Genomic DNA, 21,729 nt, shown 5'->3' with positions numbered 1-21,729 from the left:
CAGTGGGGATTGCACCTGGTCTATGGGAACATCACAGGATCCTGATTTATAAAGAGCTCGCAGGCTGACCACAGGTTGCCTTTACTCCTCTGCTTTCTGTGGGTTCACCTGTGGGTGAGCTGAGCTGTGTGTTGTTTGACAGAAATTGCTGCTGACACTGTTTATGTCTTCAGCTGGACCTAGGAGACCTGAGTGAGTGCCCACACAGCAGGACTGGGGACACAAAAGCAGTGGGGGTGGGAGCCTGCAGTGCTGGAGACGTGGGACTGCACTCCAAAAAGCATGAAAAACATCTAAAAATAATGTCTTTAGAAGGGTCTAAAATACAGTGGTGCTGCCCAGCCAGGGGAATTTTACAGAAAGCAAAAGGAAAAAAAGGTAAAGTGTGAGCTTGGGCTCATTTTGCAAACTGGCCTGAAGTCAATCTGTGTTCTTCACATCCCAATGAATCGCCCTCAGGCACTGGGTGCCTAACCTGGAACACTCACTGGGTGTCCAGGGGCACTTGGCAGGGAAAATAAGGCTTCAGCAGGTGTCAGGAGTTGATACCTTATTGTGGATTCCTTTTCCAAATGAACTGATGGCTGTTCTGGTCTCAGCCACGCCACTTTCCTCCCATCACGAAACATCTAAGCAGCCAAATAGATCTTGTTATTTATGTTTGGGGATTGCAGCTCTCCTTGAGAGGCTAAAGTGAGCTTAAAAATCCAATTTTTCTTCAGGACAGAAGACTTCAGTTTGGAGTCATGTTTTTGTGTGAGCTTGATGCTCTCAGGCCTGGTATCTGCTTGGGATGTCCGTGGGTTTTATACTGACTGGTTTCCTTTAGTAGCTGCTGGAGGCTTTTAGGGGTTGATGCTTCTGTGGGATCTCTGTGGCCAGGCTCCAAGGTCTCTGCTGGAAAGCTGGGATCTCTGCCCTGTTTAATCCACATGCCAGCAGGCTGTGGGACCTGGTGCCAGTCCTTGGGCAATCTAGGAGGAAAGCAGGCCTCCAGTCTTTGCAAAAAAAATCAGCAGAGATTCATGGGATCTAAGATAGTTCGAGTGAAACTTTGCACGGTTTTCTTGGTGCAACAAGGGTGTGAAAGGCTTCTGATCAGCTCTGCCTGGTTCTGCTACTCACATCTCCACTCAAGGAACCCTGGTACCCAGTGCTGCAGTGCAAATGCAGAGCAGAGAGACAGCTTCCTGCCTTGAAAAATTGGAACTCTGGTGTGGGTTGGGCCTTCTGCATTCCAAGTGGGTCCTCTGTGTGATCTGAGTCCCTGCACTGCTCCTGTCATGTGTTATCTTTGGTCTGTGTACTGTCCTGGCCTCATTGTGACTTCTAATGCTGCTGTTAGCAGCAGGAAGCAGGACACAGGTCATGTTCAGTATTTTCTCAGTGCAATCAGCAGATCTCCTGGCTGTGCCCCAGCCTGGGTGTTGATATGCTTCTCTCTGCTCCAGGCTAGCAGCAGCACCTGCATAGCAGTCAGCTCTGAGGTGATACCTACTGGGCAGCCCGCTTGGTGAATTACAGGTTGAGCAAATTAAAAGCAAATAGAAAAGGAATGGTAACGAGCAGAAGGGGTGGTTGCTGGCACTTTCTCAGGGTATTTAACTCTTGGCTGATTCCTGCTATTTTTCTCCATCTTTTACACTGCTGACTTCCTTCACTTTGCTGCAGAGGGATGTCTGGATGCCTGGTGGGGCTGGATGCAGCTGTGGTGTGCTGGGCAGCCCCTGCTCACTGCACAGCGAGGTGGAGGCTCAGAGCATCACCTCTCCCTTGTGCCATCCCTGCCACACCTGGCTGCCCATTGCCACAGACCTGTGGCTGGTCTGAAATGAGAGCTCTAAAATGCCTGGGCAGAGGCACATGCCTGTTGCTGAGTCCATCTGGCAAGGGTATGAGTAGGTCTTAATTTTTTTTTTGGCCAGTTTCCCTCAGAACTGAGGCTCGCATGGTGCTGTTCATGTGTGTGTCTTTGTGTATCTCCCTGCTTTGCTTTTGTTTCTCTCTCTGTTCATCCCTGCTCTGTGCTGAGGGTGCCCTGCTCTTGGCCTTCCTTGTCCTGCCTCCTGCTCTCACAAGGACTGGGGGCATGGCTGGGAGGGATCAAGTAAAACACTCATTTGATTTCTGCTCTGGCAGATGAAAAAGCCGCATCAAAACCTGAATCAATGTGTGGGGCAATTCTGTCTGCCTTAGAGGGACCAGCAATCAATTCAAACACTCTGGTACCTCGCTGGAATAATGCTAAATCCGACAAAGATTCCTGCCACCCCAAAATACGCTTCTTTCTCTCTATTTTTCTCCTCCTGCCTGGAGAGCAGAAAGAGCTTCCAGGCCACCCAAGAGCCTCTCTTCCGGAAATGAGCCCCAGTACTGAGAGTATAAAACTTTGCAGCAAAACCATAAATTTCCATGTAGTGTTTCTTATGAATTCTCCTGGATTATACTGCATGTTTTATTGATGCTTTCTAGCAAACCTGCCAGTCGTGATGCAACAATCCACTCAAGCACTATCTGGGGGAAGTGTGGTGTGTTAATTTAAAAAAAAAAATTATTTCTCCTGCAGTCAGTCCTTCTTCTCCTCCCTCCCCACACAGACACTTCTGCCACTAAAGGGTATCAGAATCACCTTTATGTTGTCTATAAAACCAGGTCATTGTCAGTTCAGTCCCTCTGCAGCTGTTTCTGTTCCTCTGGTCATTCAGGTGGCAGGAGCAAGATGCAGAGCAGGAGAGCTTATGGCTAGACAGATGAGCCAGGGAGACTGAGAGGCTCAGAATATAATTAGCCATGTGTTGCAGAAGGGGTGAGCAAGGTGCAGAGAGATCGTGTCATTCCAAAGGTGCCGTGTGGGATTCAGAGCAGAGGTAGGAAGAAAAGGCATTCCCGAAGTCACAACAATCTTTTCTCAGTCCCTGTCTGGTGCAGGAATCCCTGTTCTGTGCTGTGGGTGGTGTGGTAATCAACAGGAGCTGAGTAAAATCTCCTGAACAGGAAAAACAACCAAAACTCTGTTGTGTGATGAAGACAGGAAGGGTTTGAGTTTGGGAGTGCCTGTTGATCCCTCTGCTGCTCCAGAGCCCCTTGAGAGTTTGCCTGCTGGGAGCTGAAGTCCTCAGGGGCCCTGGTCCTTGGCTCCTGGTCAAGAGTGGGCTGAGGCTGTACCAGAGCAGCTCTGGAGGAAGCATGGGGGTGAGTTAGATGAGAGAAGCATCTCTGTGTGTACTGCACTTGTGCATCCCCTGGATGACCTGCTGGATGATCCCTGGAGGGAGCAAACAAGTGAACTGGACCCAAAATGCCAGAAAATGGCATTCTGACTGAGCCAAGGGCTGAACTGTTTCCTTAGCAGCGAGGAGGTTGCTGTGTTATGGGGGATAAATAATAATGCTCATAGATTTCCAGGCATTGATCCAGCTTGGCTTGCAGCTCTCGTGCCTGGGAAATAGGGTTGAATGGTTATAAAAGGTATAAATTACTTTAAATTAATCATTGATTTAACCTGTCTCTCCAGAAAGTGGGATCACCGTGCTGTTGAATCAGGAATAAGCTGCAGTTGCATAAAGAACTATTTGAAAAATGCACATATTCAGTACTCTGGCTTTCTGCTCTTTCTGTGAAACACACACCATTTCCCACTGAGATGAGTAGGTGTTGTACAAGCCCCAGCAGCGAGCAGAAAATCTCACAGGGAAGTGCCAGTGCACTTTCAATCCACCCAGCACCAAATTGCACCCATTTGAACAGCAGAGGAGCCAGCAGAAGATTCCTCCCTGCTGAGTTAGGGATAGGGAGAGCATTTGCCTCCAATTCTATAAAATGGGGTTAATTGTGACAAACACCCAGGCAAGCCTGTGATCCTTCTGTGCCTGGGGATGCCCTGAATTTCCTCATGGTTGAGCTGGTGGTAAAAGTGTGGAGAGAGAGAAGATGTTGACCCCTTGGTAAGGGGAAGCTTGTCAGGAGGATGGAGGCCTTGGAGAAGATGCTGGGGACTGTCTGATGAGCTTCTTCTCTGCCAAAGCAGTGCTGACTTCTCTTGTGGGCAGCCTGGGAGCTGGGGAAGCAGAAGAGGAAGGCTGGGGGCACACACAAGAAGTCCCCCCCAATAATTTTATTGGAGGAAAGATGATGGCAAGGTGATGGCTAGGCTAGAAACCTTGCTAAGGGAGCAGAAAGAAGCAATAAGGGAAATGCTTAATTATTTACAAATTTTGTAAAGATGTGTCAAGTCACTGAGCTGCTGCACTTAATGAGGTAGCAGCCATGAGCAGGCTCCTTTCAGCACTCCCTGAGAATGCCCCAGGCCTTTGTCTTGGGTGCAAAGAAAAACACACATCAGCTGAAAGCTCTCCCCGAGGTACCTAATGAGGTGCCCCTTGTTAGCTGAGTCTCCAGAGCTGCCTCTGTGTGTGCTCCCAGCCTGTGCCATGCACAGTAAAACTGATGCATGGTGCTGCCAGCACAGGTCAGTCCCTAACTGGAAAGGGATGGGAGTGCGCAGAGTCAGACCCCGAGAAGGGATGAGGGAAGCAAGTCTGCATGGAAAGCAACAGCAGTCATTAAGAAGGGGGTTTCTTTGGTGGAGAAACACTCTGTGCTGGCTGGGCAGGGGCTGCAGGTCAGAACTGCAAAGGAGCACTCAGCAGAAGCTCAGATCCCCATTCCTGTCTCTGAGGAGGCAGGGAATGTTCAGTCCTCATCTTACCAGCAAGCCAGGGGAATGCTTTCATACCCCCTTTCCTCTTTCAGAGCAATTAATGATCAATTAAAGAGCACATATGAAAGATGAGGGGGGATCTTGTGTTCAGAGGAGACTATTTCACTCCTTTTACATTATCACAGAAACAGTCTTCCAGTGTCTTTCAATCAGTTGGGTTTATTAATTTTTCTTTCTCTTCCTTTAATCATGTTTGCAGCATCTCAGGCTTTTCAGAAAACAGCTGGCGAGTTCATCCGGTGTCCAAACATATTGCAGTATTTTTAGGGCAATCTCTCACTTGCTGGGTGTGAGAAATAGTTGCAATCCCACTCTGGCTTCATTAGGTCCTGCAAATCTTTCCCCAGCAGCTTGCTTTAGCACTAACCATGTCCCTCAGCCAAGCCAGTGCCAGCCAGGCTTTCTCTCCCAGATCCAGTTTCTTACTCTCAGCCTGAGCTGCTGGTTTTCTTATTGCACAGTTTGGTCTTCAAGATGCTGGATGCATGGACTACTTTTTTTCCAGTTTGATTAAAATGGTGGTGAATAATTCTAGGCACCACTTCTACTGTCCAAAAAAAAGATAAACAGTGACTCCTCACACAGACAGGTTAAGTTTCCTTACTCTCTTTTTCCACATGATTTAGTGTGAAAAAGTGTGAAACCCTTTATCTTCTGCAGACCTTAGAGAGTGCTCAGCTGGTGGCTGCCAGTCCCCTGGGCAGTGGGATGGGGTGGGATGTTCACAGTATCTTTGCAGTTGTGCTGTGTCTCTGGATGCTGCACAAACTCTGGGAAGCCTCCGCACCTCAGTTTCCTCCTGTGCCAGATGTGTGTATCACCATTCCCCTGTGCTCTTTGAGACAGAAATCCCTTACATCTGTGTGTATATGCAGCACCTGGCACATAAACACACATTGGGTCCCTGAGCTCTGTGGAAGGGCTGAAATGTCAGTGTTACAAAAAGCAGACTGAAAGATGATGAGGGAAGGGATGTGTGGCTGTGACCACATCTGTGCTGCTGGAAAAGTGCTCCTGGTAAATCAACATCTGCTTTCAGCAGCACTTTATGGTTTCTCAGCTCCACACATCTTGCTAAAGAGTATGTCAGATTTAATCAGAAATTCACATTATCGTAGTAGTGATGATAGCCAAGCATCCTTTATTTAATTCTGGTCTGAATCAGTCTGCTGGGTGAGGAGTTAGCAGGGTCTCACTGATGCTCAAGGCAGCTCTTCCCTGCCTGCACTGTCTGCATGTGGGATGGGAGACGGAAATAGTGCAATTTCAGCAACTTACAAAATTAAAAAGCACTAAACAGTGTCTCCAGAAAGGTGTCTCTGTCTGGCTCCTGTCCTGCCCCATCAGTAATTCACTCAGCTGTAGCAGGCGAGCAGCACTTCCCCATATCTGCTGGCAGAGTTACAGGTTGGTGGTACTCATCCAGATCCCTCTTGCTCCAAACCCACAGGCACAACACCGCCTGGCATGTCCTTGGAACGGTGTCACAGGAGAGAGGTACATTTGCTAGCTCACTGCTTTATGGATCCCATCACTCTGTAAAGGTGTGGTGAAACAGGAGCCTCTGCTGTGTGCCTGCTGCTTAAAAGAAAAGGTGACTGCTCTTTGCAGGAGCTGGAACTTGTCTGACTTGGGGTACCTCACCTCTCTCTTCAGCTACTGTAGATAAACCTCTGCAAGAGTTATAGGATCACAGTGCTGCTTTCTGCTGAGGATCCAATTCCAAAGCCTGCTGAGTTAATCATGTATGAGCTGCCATAGTTTTCATAGCACATAATTATCCTGGGATTTCTTTTACTGCTCTGGATCCTGCTCTTGCAGGATCCATTAGTGGCACGTCTACCACATGCAGCAGACCTCAAACCTGTGGGAAGCAGTTGCTCTCTACAGACCAGTGGGTGGTTATGGGGACTTGAGGGGGCTGTGACTCTCTGTGTCCACTACAGGCAAACACAGGACTTCTGGTCTGTGGTGTCTGAGGGCTGAATCCCTCCTGCCAGCAGGTACTTGGAGGGAGAGGAGAAGCTGCTCACTGTGTCCGCTGATGATGCTGGGAGGGCGATGTAGGAATGGAGAGGCAGAAAGATTAAGTGTATTAGGAGAGAGGCTTTGTGGCAGAGCTAATGAGTCGGAGTCAAGTGTTTTAAACAGATGCTTCCCCAGGCTCTGTGTAAAATAAAACTTGTGCAGGCACAAAGGTGCCAGGCAGGGTTTGACGTGATGACCTTATAACCACTTCACTGAAGGATGTGATTAATGACCTGTGCTCGGTCATGGTGTAACTCGATATCCCACACTGAGGTGGCAGACAGCTGCTCTCCACCAGAGGGTAAATATTCACAGGGCAGCGTCCTGCAGACCTTGTTCGCAGCCTGCTGAAGTCACTGCAACCACTTCCATGAAGATCTGTGGGATCTGGATAAGCCACAGAAGAATCCAAACAGTTCTTTATGCTCTCTGCAGTTGAGGAGATAAGATACTCATCGAAAAGCTTTTCGGACCTTCACATAAGCGACCTTCCAATTCTGATCTTTAACTCTCACTTAATCCTTGCTTATTTTGCTGCTCTGAAGAGCTAAGGACTCACCTTAAGAAGTATTCTGTTATACTGTAGATCAAGCCATGGGAGACCTGAAAGTTTTTGCAAGCCACAAAAACTTTTAACAGATCACACCTGTGTCCAAGCTGTTAGATATTTTGAAGGGACATGGACTCTATCACCCTGACATTGCTTTTCTGCCTGTATTTCCAGGTCCTAATCATCCTTGTAGACTGTGTGCTGCCTTGTAAAGCCTCAGCCCCTGGGTGAAGATGGTTGGATGAGAACCAAAAGCATCAGCACCCTAAGCACTGACAGACTGATCAAGGGCATGTCTCCTCTTCAGACAGAAACACCATCTGTTCATGATATTGAATCTGACATCCCTCAAAGCTAGATTTTCCAGGAATCCAAACTGGCGACAGTAACATGATTTGTGGTGCTGGTAATTAGTATCTCTTGTGGTCTGGCATGCTACAAGTTGACCATCAGGTGGATGTAACAGGCACAAATTAAATTTCTTTCTGTTGGCTCACAAAAAAGCATCAGATCTGTTCCAAAGGGGGTTTGGTCTCCACGTCCAGGGACAGGTTGAATGTGGAAAGCTGTAATCCCTCATTTTACCCATAGTATCTTCGCCTGCTTCCCCTGGGAAATAGATTCTGTTGGTCTAAATCACCATGTGGCTGCTTTTCCCCATGGGGATGAGAGAAATGAACATATTTGCACCTGAGGCACCTGAGAGCATGTTTGCATGTTGTCCATGGCTCAATAGGGCAGCAGTACCTTGCTCAAAGGGGTACTGGAGTGCCTGGATGGACAGGAAAACACTGTGGGTGGGACAATGGATCCCTGGGTGGATTTGGTTCTCAAGACTGAACTCACGTGGTCCGTCATCTGGAGTCAGAGGGTGGCACAGCTGGCTGGCCTCTCCCTGTGTGTGGGGCTCAGCCCCAAGAATGGTTATTGTTTCCTCTCAGGTTCCATCATCTTTGTTTTCCTTCATTATCAAAATTCCACTGCTGGTTTGTGATGCCACTGGAGTCCCATCCTCAGGAATGTCCTCAAATTCACCTAAGGCATATTCTCAATAACAGAGCATAAATCCTCTTGGAAGGACAGTTCCTTCTTCACGTGGTACCTCCAGTTTGGGGCCTGACTCTGTTCCCATGTACATCAGTGGTTCTTGTGGTGACACCCAAAAGCAGATCAGATGTGTTGGTGTATTCTTCCTGCAATAGAAGGGAAAAATAAGGAAAACTATTATAACATGTAACATCCAGTGTATCATCTCTAACATATGAAGCACATTCTGATTTCAGTTTATGAGGAGCAAACAGTCCTTCAACTAAAATCTCTACCAGCACTTCTTTTAGGGAAGATGTAACACTGAAGTGTGTGATGAACAGCATTTGAAATGATGAAGCGGAGCTTGGGCTCACTGCGTGGTTTTGTCTCTTCCAGATCAACTGCACTTTGGTGTGATCTGGCTGGCAGAGAGAACCACGATGTGACAGAGGAGGATGAAGTGGGTGTTTGCCTCCTGGGTGAATAAAACCACAAAGTTCCAGGCCTTCTCTTCCAATGATGCTGCTTGCTAATTAGACTGTCAGTGGGAACCTTTGAAAATTACACAGAGTAGACATAATCTCCCCTGCAAAGTAATTAAAAATATTTGCCCCTCGCTGATAACTGGCCCACTGATTTCCTCGTGTTTGAGAAAGCTTTATAAAAAATTACTGAGCTGTTTGTGTAACAGGACAGCCACTTGCACAGATGTTTCCTGTCCACTAACCTTTCAGTGTTGTGAGAAGATGTCATAGGAAGGAGAAACTTGTTTGAAATTCCAGAAGCCTGTTTAGTTAGTTTGTTTGGTTGGTTGGTTTTTTGTGTGATGGGGAAAAAGTTATCTCCAGATTATTTAAAAACCCATAACAAACCACAAAAGTGTTCCGGTAGACCTGCAGATCAGAGGCTAGAGGCAAAGCTTTAGTGATGCTGGATGTCAGGCTGGTGGTACCAGCTGAGATCCCCACCTGTCCAGGGCCCAAATCCCAAGCAGTGTGGCATGAAGACAACTCTTTACACCTTTCTTAGGCTGTCTTCCAGCACTGTTACTTGAACCCTGCTCTGAAGGGTTTGATGTACAGCATGAGAAGCTCTGGGCATGGGAGCATAAGTTGATGGAATCAGGGACAGCTGGCCCTGATGCTTTAGGTCACAAAGACAGTGCTGCTCATGGTGAGAGAGCTCCCAGGAGGAAAAAAGTAGGAATCATCCCTGCTGAGATGCACCGAGTACACTGGGGGTTGTGCTTGTCCTGAGGGAGACTGGGCATGAAGTGTGGCTGCCAGGTCTCTCTGATCAGAAAAGCCAGTTTGGGTCCATATTCACAAAAGACAAAAGTTTCATCCCTGAAATGAGAAAAGCCATATGGGACTATGTTAAAAAATCTACCTTACCTATTATTCTGCCTGAACAGCTGTCAGTATCACAGATTAGGAGGACGGTGGCAAACCTAGAGCAGGCTCTCTTCCTCAGGTCATTCCCAGTGCTAACATTGTGTATCTGGAGCTGCAGCTGGTCTTGTGTTTGATGGGTCCAGCTGTGTCTGTGTTTTGGGCCCGAGCACATTAATACTGGTGTTGTCCACAGAAGAGTCTTGTGATTTTAATTACACAATGTACAGGGAGGTGTGTCCTTCATGGGTTTAAATCTTCTGCATAGTAATTTCACAGCTGCCTCTAGGAATGACAAATACTAATTTTTTTTGCCTCCTTTTTGATATTATAGACACATAAACATTGCAGAAACTGGCATTTGCCTCTTCTGAATTTCCAGAGACAGCACAGAACACAGAACCATGAGCCGGTGAGGATCCTGCTGTAGTGCAAACTTTCACACAGACATGGTGGCATTTAGAGTTGGTTTGGAGCAACAGCAGGTTCAACCTGGCATTTCCTTCCCATAAGAAGCAATTAAACTGTAAACTCACAGAGAGGTGCCAGACCTGGAGACCTCAGGGAAATCTGCAGGGGGACGTTTCTGCCGTGACCTTTGTCTAATGATCTTATTAAAGGCCACAAACTCCCCGACACTCTGTGTCTCTGATGGGCATGGTCCAGCAGGCAGCAGCATGGGCTGTGCAGTGTGGTCCTGTTGTGCTGAGGGATTGAGGCTGCTGGCCTGCTGCTGCTCTCATGAATGCTGCTTATGTGCTTTCCCTCAAGTATTAGTCCCAACCAAAATCCTTTGAAACTTCTACAGAACATTCTCACTCTTCCCACCCTTTTTTAGTCTTTCTTGCATGGAGAAAAACCTCACATAGCCAGTGTGATATCTAAGGGCTTCATATTGTGGCAGTCACCATGCTGACCTGCTTCAGGGCAGGAGGAGGTGGCACTGAGGCCCAGCCTTGGTGGGTGCAAGAGCGCCTGAGATAGATTTCTTAGGGCTGAAATCAGAGTCAGGAACTGACAGTGGGAAAAGACAAGCAGGCAATGTTGCCTCACATTCAGAAATTTCTGACTTCAGCTAATTTCTGGATTCAGCAGAAGCTGGGAACAAACAGTTTCTCCCAGAGGAATATTATTTGTAGTCAGCAAAGGGTTGGGATCTTTCCTCTAAAGAAGGCAGGGCTTCCCAGTTCCTGGCAAGTTTGAAGCTAGAAACCATCAGTCTGGCAGAACCCCCTTGGCAAATCATGAATGCTCATGAGCTATCAAAGCTCTGCAAGGAAATGAATCTGCTCTGATTTATACCAGTGGGAAATCTAGCCTTTAATTTTAGTTCTTGAATTAGCAGTTGTTTTAATCACATGAATGCAGTCTGCCAGTTGTCAGGGCCACATATGCGAAACACAGAATTACTGCTTCAGTGGAGCCCGAAATATGTAACGTTTCAGTAAAGCCTTTTTTTGGGGTTTATGGACCATTAAGGAGAAAGTGTAATGGAGAGTCATGTAACAGCCAAAGGGAAGCAGGAGCAGCCTTCTTCATCTTTTTTTGTGCAATTAGGGAACAACTGACAGGTCATTCAGTATTAATTGGCCCCCTTGGATGTTATTACACAATGTGAGAGCAATGGGCTCGAATCAATGACCCTGACAGTCTCTCCCTCTCTGACAGCCACTGTTCCTACATAAACATGCCTTAGTGGACTGTTCCCGCTGGACTCTGGGGAGGTACACCAAGAATGAGTTCAGCCACTCCGGTTTTCTACCCAGCAACAATCAGCAAACACGAAACACCAATTCTGCCACATGTGGAACTGTCTCTCTCAGAGGTGCCAGGGGGAGATTTCCTCTACCAAATCTTCCATTGTGCACTCTCTCATCACTTTTCTGGTAGGGTTGAGTACACTGAGCCATTTTGAACTTCATGTTACAGGTCCAGGGAATCCCTAGAGGAGACGCTGCATCTCTGGAAAGGTCTGAAATGAGATTTCAGTTATTTCTTTCTAGAAGCCCAGGCAGTCAACACATCTGATCAGTGCTGCTGTTCTGATACCCTCCTGCCCTCTTGCTCAAGCCATGCAGTGTGCTGTTGGCATTGCTGAAGCTAAGGAGAAAACAGAGTTGTCTTCCTCAACAGAGACTGAACCCCTTTCTGCAAAGTTTGGTTTTGCCTGAATTTCTAGGATGACCTCAGAGGTGAAATGCGATATGGCGCAGTAGAGGATGCTGCTGTATTAAGAATCCTCAGGCTGAAGTGGTGCCTGGAGAATAGAGAGGAGTGTTCATTCCTCCTCAGTGATTTCTCTCCTTGACCTTTGTTTTTCACCGCCTCTGTTACCTTTCTCCTCTCTCTCTCTCTATCATGAAAGCAACAATCTGAAAGAGAGGGGAGCATGATTAATGTTCAATCAGCTCCAGCCTGGTTCATACAGGATTCTTCAGCAATAAATTGGAGAAGAGCCTCTGCTCAGCTGTCAGTGGCAGCAGCCAGGCTGGTTACAGCAGTGTGGGCATGGAGAGCAGACGAGGACATTTGAGTGTCAGCACCTCTCAAGCTCTGGAAGAATTATCTATACTTCATCCAGTGCACAGCTCGCAGTTTGCCATGTTCCCTGTGGTCACCAACTCTGCAAACAGAGAGATTGGCCTCTTAATATGGGAGTTAAGATTTGGCTGTGTTTGCAACAGGGTCTAGCACGAGGCGTGGTTTTAGACCAAGCACCTCTAAGTGTACCATAGATCTGATTGCTGGTTTGAAATATTAGTTGTACATCTGCGGACGGGTTTTTTTTGTTTTTTCCAGCACCTCCCCACACCCTGGACATTGCAGCTCTGGAGGTCCTGTCTCAGTACCTCTCACAGCAAAGACTCTCTGCACGCATCCCTCCGGCATCCCCCCGTCATCCAAAGGCACCACACACCGGTAGTATATCTATATCTATATATATATATAGATATATATATATATATTTTTTTTTTTAATTCGTTACGTGCGTTTCAAACCTTTGAGAGATCCGTGCCTCGCAGCAGCATCGGCGAGCCTGCATCCTATTGCCTGGCATTTGGCCGTGTCTCCCTCTCTCCCCGCGGCCGCCGCGCTCCGTTCTCCGCCCCGGGGCCGCCGGAGCGCGGCTGGGGCTGACCCTCGGCGGAGATGCGCTCCCGGCTTTTTCCACTCCCTGGGGGAAAAAGGGGCTGTTCTGCTCCGGGCACCTCTGTCAGCTGAAGGGGGCGGGAGCTGTAGCCTTGAAGTAGAAAAGGAAGAAGGAAAAGCAGCGGGGAGAGGGTGAGCGGTGCCGGACAGCGGTGGGCGGTGGGCTGAGCCTCCTGGGCACCGCGGGCTCGGGGAGGAGGAGGAAGGAGAGGATGCTGCGGGGCAGGGATGTTGCGGCTGAGCACCCATCTGCCTAAGGAGAACAACGTCGTCCTCCGAGGGGAAGGAAGAAAGTCGGGGGAAAGCGGCCGAGCTCGCACAGAGCCCGCTGAGCTCTCCCCGGGACTGCCCGCCTGACACCCCAGCAAAGTTTCCTGAGCTCGGTGACGAGAGGGGAGGAGAGATGTGAGATCCTTCTCCCCCCAGCGCACAGCTGGGCTTCCAGCCCCGGTTCTGCTGGGACTAGCCATGGCTTTGTCATCCCCGACTGAAGAGTGAAGGGGAGACCCGGGGCACCCGCTCCCTCCATCGCCTTCCCTGTCTCCACGCTCCAGCCCAGGTAAGTGTCCTCCCCTTCCAGACACCAAGGCTCTCTCTGGCCCTGCCAGAGAGTTTCCCAGCACTCTACCCAGGAAAAAAAAGTCTTGTTCTTCTCCTGGTAGCTAAACGTTGTGTGCCTGTGCGTTTGTGAGGCTGCCTGTGTGTGGGGTGGTTGTAGCTGTCTGACTGCAATTTCTGTTTGCTGATCACTGTCATTATTGTTCTGTGCCATCACACTTCTGGAAAGGAGACTCATCTGGGGTCTGTCAAATATTTTGGTTGTGCTGCTGCAGTGAGATGGTGTGGAAAGATGACAGCTCAATTTCTCTCCGCTACAACTAAGAGGGAAGCGTGCTTAGCTGTACGTGCTGCTGCTGCTATGGCTTTAAATGATGCTCCTAAAATGCTGGCTGAATATGTCAGTATGCCCTTCAAGCTCTAGGAACTCTCACAGATATGGATGAAAGTCTCTCTTTGTCCCCCTGAGAGGATAGGGAGGGGTGGATATTCCCCTGGAAGGAATCATTAGAGCCTCTGGATTTCCATCACACCAGCTTGAGTGTGCAGCTTTTCTTTTTGCACAGCAGTGCTCACAGTAGTGCATTTCAAGCTGAAATACTGTTTGCAGAAGAAATCTACACTCTAACTGATAAGAAAAGAATCTGTTTCAGACAAAGAGCCCAAAGAGAACTTTTTCCACTCCTAATGGAACAGAAGTAACTCATTTTACATAGACTAATTTGTCTGAAAAGTTGGTCATTTTTTAAGCCATTGATTTTGCTGTAGTGGAAGGTAAAAGCTGCCAGATATCCTCAGGGAGGTCAGCAGTGGGAGCTGAACCCACATCAGCCTATTCTTGTGGCTGAGAAGGGGATGGAGAAGCATCAGCCTGTGCTTTAGGAGATGACAGAAGAACAAAGATGCTTCTGTTGTACATGGCAATCAGAATAAACACAGACTTTATGTTGTTGTGGGGCCTTATTAGGTAGAGGATAGTGTAAGGCATTCTGTGGCTTTGGTTTGTTTTTTGCTTTATCCTCCACTGCTCTGTTGGCTTTCTCATCCCTATGTCATCTGATTTTCTAACAGGAATCCCTCGTGTGTAATCCCTGCTGTTTTATATGGAGACCAAGACAAAAGCAACCAGTGATCTACTTTCTAAATGTTCCTGGTCCAAACACACTGTCTTCTGCATGCTGTTGGTCACCTTCTGGTGTGTGTGCAGATCATGTTCTAGCCCTGCAATCATGCTTGACTTCCAAGATCTTCTGCCCCCAAGCTGATGGGAGAGGTTCCAGGCAGGAATCTCCAGTGAGTCCATTGCTTTCTGCTGGGGAGGGTCCATTACCCCATGTAGGTGCTCCGAGCAAAGAGGAGGGGAAAGAAGTTTTGCCGTGGACGTAGCGTGGCCAGAACACTTATGGTGCAGCTGCAGAGAGGGTGTGACAAGCCCCAGAATTGCTCACACAGTTTAGATGAGATCTCAGCCCTGACTCCTTTCTTCCCTTGACACTTGCCAGGAGAAGGCAGGGGCTGTTTCCTGAGCCTGGGCACAACCTGTCAGGTGTCTTAGGGGGGCCCAAGGAGTAGCCAATGCCTCCTCCAGTCAAGCTGCAGTGTGAGAGGTCTCAGCCTTTTTGTGCCACATCCCTATTTCTCTACTGTAGATCTGGTTTCCCTCCTACTGGGAAGGCACCAGGAACGCCTGGGAAGCTGATGGTGATTGTACCCAGTGTGAGCCCAGCTGGATTATTCTCCTGTGTCACTTATCCTTCTAGAGTGGAGCTGTGGTTCTCTTTTACCTGCTGGGGTGAGCTGTCCTTGGATGAGCCGCCCTGATTTATCATTGCCAATGGTGCCTGAACAAGCCCTCTTGTCCCACTCCTCCCCTCACAGCCTGGGGAGGTCCAGTGAGGATTTTGCCCAAGCTTCAGCCCCTGTGCTCAGGGATCTGTAATGATGAACAAAAATTACCAGGCAGAGAAAATGAGCTACAAGGGACCATTCTGGGTGCTATTGCTGCAGCCTTGAAAGCAGCCAGAAACCAGCAGGGTCTCTTTGGAGTGGCTACAGGTGCCCCCTGACAGATGGGATGGGCAACAGGTTGAAGTTGCTCTTGAAAGTCTCAGTAGCAGCTTGACCTCTGGTGATGCCTTGCCCAAGAGCAGAAGCAGCTGGCTTATTTTGTGTCCTGCTGGAGCCCAGCTGCCTGGCTCTTCCAGGAGGGAGAATTCGTTCAGACTGGAAGCAGGTGAGTGCTGAGAAGCCAGGAGGAACAAAGCTGATGGAGTGAATCTGTGATGTTTTTTAACCACAAGAAGCCACACAGTGCCCTGTGAGCACTTTGCAGTGGGAGAATGTGGGGCAAACCAAGGGAAAGAGCCACACTGGGGTGTCTGCAGCCTCTGTGTGCCAGAGGTTCAGACTGGCATCTGCAGGATCTGGTCTGCAGTTTCTGCATCTGTATCTTTAACCAGAAGCTATCTTGCTGCTGGTCCAGGGCTGGTGAAGGAGACAGAATCAGGGCTCCAGCTCACACTAGCATGCCAGGGTTCCCAGGCAGAACAAAAGGACACTGCTAGGGAAACATGCACATGTGTTAGCCTGGCTAATGGAGAAAATGCCCTTTCTCTCTCACACACTCTCAGTATCCTGAAAAATCTTTGCCTGCTGAGAGACCCCTCCCCAGTCAGGCATCCCCAGACGAGGAAGCATTTAATCCTTTTGAAGCACCTGTCCCTGTCAGCTCCAGCTGATGTCTCACTGAATAGGAACTCCATTGAAAGTTGACTGCTGCATGCATTCAGGTCTAAATAAAAGCCCAAGCCAAGGAAATGAGATATGACACCCGATAGAGCAGCAGAGAGCTTTGCCTCAGCTGGAGGTGCCAGAAAATTTTATAACCTGGGAAAAAAGTTGAAAATGCCCGGCTGATCCCACTGGCATGTTTCAGTGTGATGGGTGATGGCTTATTATTTGTTGGTTTGTGGAGATTTTTTTTTATTTAGTAGCTACAGAGTGTTGATAGCACAACAGAGATTCTTGGCTCTTGCCATAGAAACTGAGCAGTATCAGCTTTTCACTGACAACACTTTTGAAAGGGATTTGACAGGAGAGGAGAGAAGAAGCTAGGGAGCTAGGCGGGGAGCAAGGAAGAGCAGACTGCTGTTGTTTGCAATCAGGCTGGGAAGAGAAATGCTCTCCTGCCTGTAAAATCAAAGACATCACCAGCAAACTGCTGACAAATTGGCTGCTGGCAATTTGACTTCCCAGCAAGTACGGCAAACACAAAGCCAGCTCCCATCACATCCAATAATCTCCTTCATGGAGAAGCTGCTACTGTCAGTCAGGGCTAAGTGTTACTGCCTTGGGTCCTAGACAGATCCCCACACAGGCTCTTTTTCAACTTCAGCACCTCAGTTTCCATGGGCCTCCATCCTGGAGGTGATACTGCTTGTAGAGGTTTGAACCTTGTAGAAGTTTGGGTTTGTGGTTGCTGAGGCAAACAAGGTTCCCAGTCCCCTTTCTGTGGGGTCTCCTGTGATCACACTGAAGATGGTGAGATGCATGGTAGAAAACGTGGTCTAGCTGACAAAACACTCACATTTGCTCCATTTTATTAGAGACTTGTGTGACTGACAGGGTGTCATTCTGCATCTGTTGATGGCATTTGTGTCACCGAACATCCACATGTTATCTGCTCGAGTCATCTCCAAGACTGCCTCTCTAGTCAGCTCAGCCCTCTAGTATGGACATCTTTTGGGGATGTTCTGGGTCATCTTCTGTGACCTTTTATTCTCCACTGGTTGGAAAGGCAACCTGGATGACTCGTTTCAATTGCTGGACAACTGAGACATGGAGCAAAGAGTCCCCCTTTCTGTCACAATTGTGGCCCATTACCCATTCAAAAATATATCGACCTCATATTGCAGTGAGGGATGTTCAGGGCTGTGCTGGATTCTGTTGTCATTTTGGGCAGGTGTTGTGTGGGTGGTGACAAACACTGTGAGACCAGCTGCAGCACAGGCTCTGGCCATCGCATGCTTGGATTCATTTGGGCATCATCCACATGGATAGCAAAGGACATGGAGCACACTGGGCTCCATGCTCCAGCCTGAGGGTGACCACATGTGACCACTACAGTCAAGGAGAGCTCAGCCTTGAAAGCAGGCTTGGATTGGTGCTTAGTTGCTGGCACCAGCAAACCTGGAGAAGATGCTGGTCACCAGGAATGGTGGGGAAGAGGTGCTTTGGTTCAGTGCTCTAACAACTGATTCTTCATTCTTCTCCAGGATCTCAAGGTAACAGGAGACTGGAACTGACCTTCTCAACACAGCATTCACCCTGTGAGGACTGAAGTGACCTCCAAGACCCTTCCCAGCATGTTCAGTGAAAAGAGCAGTGGCTCTTTGTCCCAAAAACCCACCCAGAAAAAGACCCGACCCCAGGGCCTCCCCTCCCCTGCTCTCTGCTGCGCCTGTGGACTCTGCATCATGCTAGCAGGGATCAACATCACTTTAGTGGGAGCATTTGCCTTTGGGACCTTCCTCCCTGTGAACAACCCTCCCATCATCATCGGACCCATCTTGTTGGTGGTGGCCTTCACGTTCTTCGGTGCCTGCTGCATCTGCAGCCGGAGGCCCCCAGCCCACGGGGCCCGGAAATCCAAGCCAGGTTCTAACATTGGCCTCATCAAACCTGGCAACACAGCCTTTGAAATTGAAACCAGCGAGCACACGGTGCAGGACACCACTGCTGTCCAGCTGAGCCCCACCAATTCCCCCATCTCCTCCAAAAAGTCCACACCGGTTCATGAGAACACCAAGACCTGCAAACTCTTCACAATGGAAGGCAATGGGCCAGTGGCCAAATACACCACAGGAGGAGAGGCCATACAGCTCAACCTGCCCAGGGACCTGGCCACATCCTAAACCTGGGCAAAGCTTTTGTCAGCAGCCAGCCAAACCTTGCAATGGGTGAGCTGGAAAGGTACCATCAGTCAGAGGTGTGGGGAAGGTGCTTGTGAAAAGCCAGCAGACAGTCGGGTCTCTCTGAGCTACTTTAAGGGAGATGGATGCAACAGCAGAAAAAAAAATAAAATCCAGGTTTTTGCTGAAAAATGCTCATTATACGGTTTTAAAAGGAAAACTGATAATGATGCTGCTGTGAAAAGATGACTCTCAGTTCCTGGAAATACGCTGCCATTTCTGGGGAGCAGATAGAAAGAGGGGAATGAATTAATTTGTCTGACACAATGTGGAAAAAAAACACAGTTGGAAGGAGAGGCTACATGGGACTGACAAATGACAGCTTTTTCTTCTCAGAAGTGAAGCAATTCTTGGACATAAAAGAAGCAGGAATGCAGTAAATTACAGCTTGCTGCCACTCAGTCACAAGAAGATTTCACCATTTTTAGTGCCAGACCTTTTGGCAGTAGGGACAAAGCAATGTGTTTGCTACTGAAAAGGCAGTATGAAACCATCTCCCCTCTGTTGAAAATTCTTGTCTCATCCTGCCCTCATTTGGGTGATTTTACTGCCCATTCTAAGAGAAGGAACCACAAGGATCACAATTAACACTGGTATTTTCCTCTCGTGGTAATGAGTTTGAGCTGCAGCTGTGCTACTCCTCACAGTATATTTCTTGGAAGATCAGTCAGGCTGAACCCTTGGGGATAAGCTCCTGGGGTAACCAGAGACTAAGAGGAGCCAGCAAATTAAATTTTTGGGCCATGATTATGTATTGAGTACCAGGCAACTTCCTTCCCATGTTTTTGTGGAAGGTTGGCGTGGGACACACATCGGGGCAGGGCATAGATAACTGTATGGGCTTCAGAATAGCTGTGCTGGAAGGTGGTGACTGTACCTCCTTGCCTGAAGGGACTGTGAGATCCATCACCCAGGAGTGGATCCTTGCTGCAGGAAATGGGCTGCTCAGTGTGCTCATGGGCTTGCAAAGCAGTGGGATGAGTTTACAGAAGAGAATTTATCAAAAGCTGTTCCAAGCAAAGACACCCCCTCTGCCCCAGAAAGACCCTAATCTGATGGAATAGTGCTGCAAAGGATTTGTGTTCTTCTCTGGGTTACTCTGGCTGGGAACACAGTGCTGTGCTGATGGGCTTTGCCTCTGACTCCTGTTCACATGTGGGATGTGGGACCAGTGTGGGGAAGGACAGCACTGCTAGGCAGGACCTGTGTGTGAGGAGGCAGCAGCAGGAGAGTGGCTATCAAGTAGGAATGGCTGCACAGGTCCTCTGTTCATGGAAACTCTGTATTTGAAACTAAGTTTTTGGAACTTTGAATGATAAGGAAGTCGTCTGGACCATACTCCACTGACTCCACTACAATGGCCCAGCTAGCCCAGAATCCAGTTTCTGACAAGGCTGAGAGCGAGGTCTGGAGTAGAACATAAAGACAGGGGAAAACCAGGATGTTCCTTGCCCAAAGTGCTTTCCCAGCTTCCAATGTGCTATTGCTTAGGAACTTCCTGAGCTGGAAGTGGTGCCTGTATGTAGTAGCCCTGAATGGATTTCTTCTCCATGAAATAATCCATTTGCACCTTGACTGTCTGTCAATCCTCATCATTTGTGATCCTGCAGCAGAGAGCTGCACACTTTGGCTTATTTTCATCCTGCATTCTGCTACCTCCCTTTGATGCCCCAAATTTCCCAGGTTAGAAGGGTCAGCAAAAAGTCCATGCCCTCACCACCACTCAGGTTTCCTGAGATGTGTTTTCCGTGCCACGTTCCCTTCAGTCATCTCCCTCTTACAGTACTTTACATCTCTTGTAGCCACAGGGAGGTATTCAGCCCAGCATCAGCTGCTTGCTTGGCTGAGGACGACACAGCCCTGAGGCTTTAGCCATCAGAAATGTGTGTGGAGAGAGGTGGGAGGGCTGAAGGGGAGATGCTGAGGGAGAGAGAGGGGTTGTGGCATGGCCAAGGCTCCCCTGTGCCACCAGCTACCTCTGTGAGGCCAGGCTGTGAGACCCACATGGATGCTGTGCCATGGACCACATGTGGTCATGAGGGAGCTGGAGAGAAAAGCCACGGTGCTGTACAGGTCATGCAGGAGGTGTCCTGGTTGCTCTGGGGAGCCACTGGGCAGCTGATGGTCCCTGCATGAGCCCAGGTAGGATGACAGGTAGTCAGCCTGACTTGAAATAATTCCTTGACGAAAGGTTAACCAAACACTCAGTCTTAATGTGAGTCCCTGAGTGCTCCAGCTGTTTGCTGCCTTCGACAGCTCCTTCTCCACCAAGGAATTATATCTGTGGTTTTAGCAGGGCTGGTCTATCCTGATTAGGAGGAGAAGGAGAAGCAGCAGGTTTGGGAGAAGGATGTTTATGTGGGCTTGGGTAGATGTGAGCTCAAGTTCCCATGTGAATATGGTTACTGCAGGACTTCTCTTGGAGCACTTGGAGCCAAAAAATTAGTAAAATCAAGTTATAACCATACAACTCCTTTCTTTGTTCGCTGAAGCCTTGAAAGCCAAGTCTGGAGAGCATCCTGAAATCCCTCCTTACCATAGCTGCCCTGTGAAGTGCTACCAGAGATGGATAACACAGTGGCTGACCAAGAGATGACAACCAGCAGAGCTGGTACCTGGGCAGGCAGAGGGGTAGGACCAGTGAGATGCTGATCCCCTGGTGTGGTGGGCCTGCCCACCAAGCTGTGACCCCAGCTGCCTGCCTGCCCAGCAAGGTGGCCATGAGGACGTCTGCTGCCTTCCTGCTCTTGCCTTTTTCTGTCTTTTGTAATTTCCATGTCTGTCTGTTCACCCCCATGAGCAGCTGTGACTGATGTTGTGAATCTCGTGCCTCCTTGTGTAGTGGGAGATAGAGAGAGTCCCTTGTTCTCCAAGTCAGCATTTCTGGTGTGAGTATTTTTTTAAAAAATTGCTATTCTTGTGTGTGCAATGTGGAATTTGGAAAAGACAGACACATTAAAATAATTGCACTCAGAAAGCATTTGTCCTGCCTGCTTTTTCACTCTAACAACTGCCTTCTCCCTTATCCCCAGACTGTGTGTGCCCCAATCCTGCCTGTGTTCATTTTGCTTCGTGCTCCTCACTCTCCTGCTTGACTTCCCAGACAGTGCAAGGAGCTGCAAGGAAAAAGTGTCCCTAAGAATTCACGTTGCCTCTTGAGTGCCACTTTTCCTTGAAGTCCTGGTTGCCTAAACACTACTCCCACAGCAGACTCCCACTATCGTTGCTTTGACTAACACAGGAATAACCAAATTCTGCCCTTTTTTTGTCTGCATGTGTGTGTTTAACCCCCAGCTGGGTACCTGCACAGGCCAGATGTGAACTGTGGGCCTC

At 48.6% G+C, this 21,729-nt stretch overlaps 1 protein-coding gene across 1 annotated transcript; it reads left to right on the top strand.

The window, feature by feature from the left end:
- Nucleotides 1-12,704: 12,704 nt before the first annotated feature.
- Nucleotides 12,705-21,373, top strand: TMEM275 (transmembrane protein 275). The gene is made up of 2 exons (XM_032117670.1): nucleotides 12,705-13,427; nucleotides 17,701-21,373. Exon 2 carries the CDS (start codon nucleotides 17,791-17,793, stop codon nucleotides 18,337-18,339), a length of 549 nt encoding a protein of 182 aa, XP_031973561.1. The 5' UTR covers nucleotides 12,705-13,427; nucleotides 17,701-17,790; the 3' UTR covers nucleotides 18,340-21,373.
- Nucleotides 21,374-21,729: the final 356 nt, after the last annotated feature.

The sequence above is a fragment of the Corvus moneduloides genome, chromosome 9 (assembly GCF_009650955.1).
Source record: "Corvus moneduloides isolate bCorMon1 chromosome 9, bCorMon1.pri, whole genome shotgun sequence".
Taxonomy (NCBI): Eukaryota; Metazoa; Chordata; class Aves; order Passeriformes; family Corvidae; genus Corvus; species Corvus moneduloides.
Note: the sequence above shows the minus strand (reverse complement) of the source record. Positions and strands in the feature narration are given on the sequence as shown.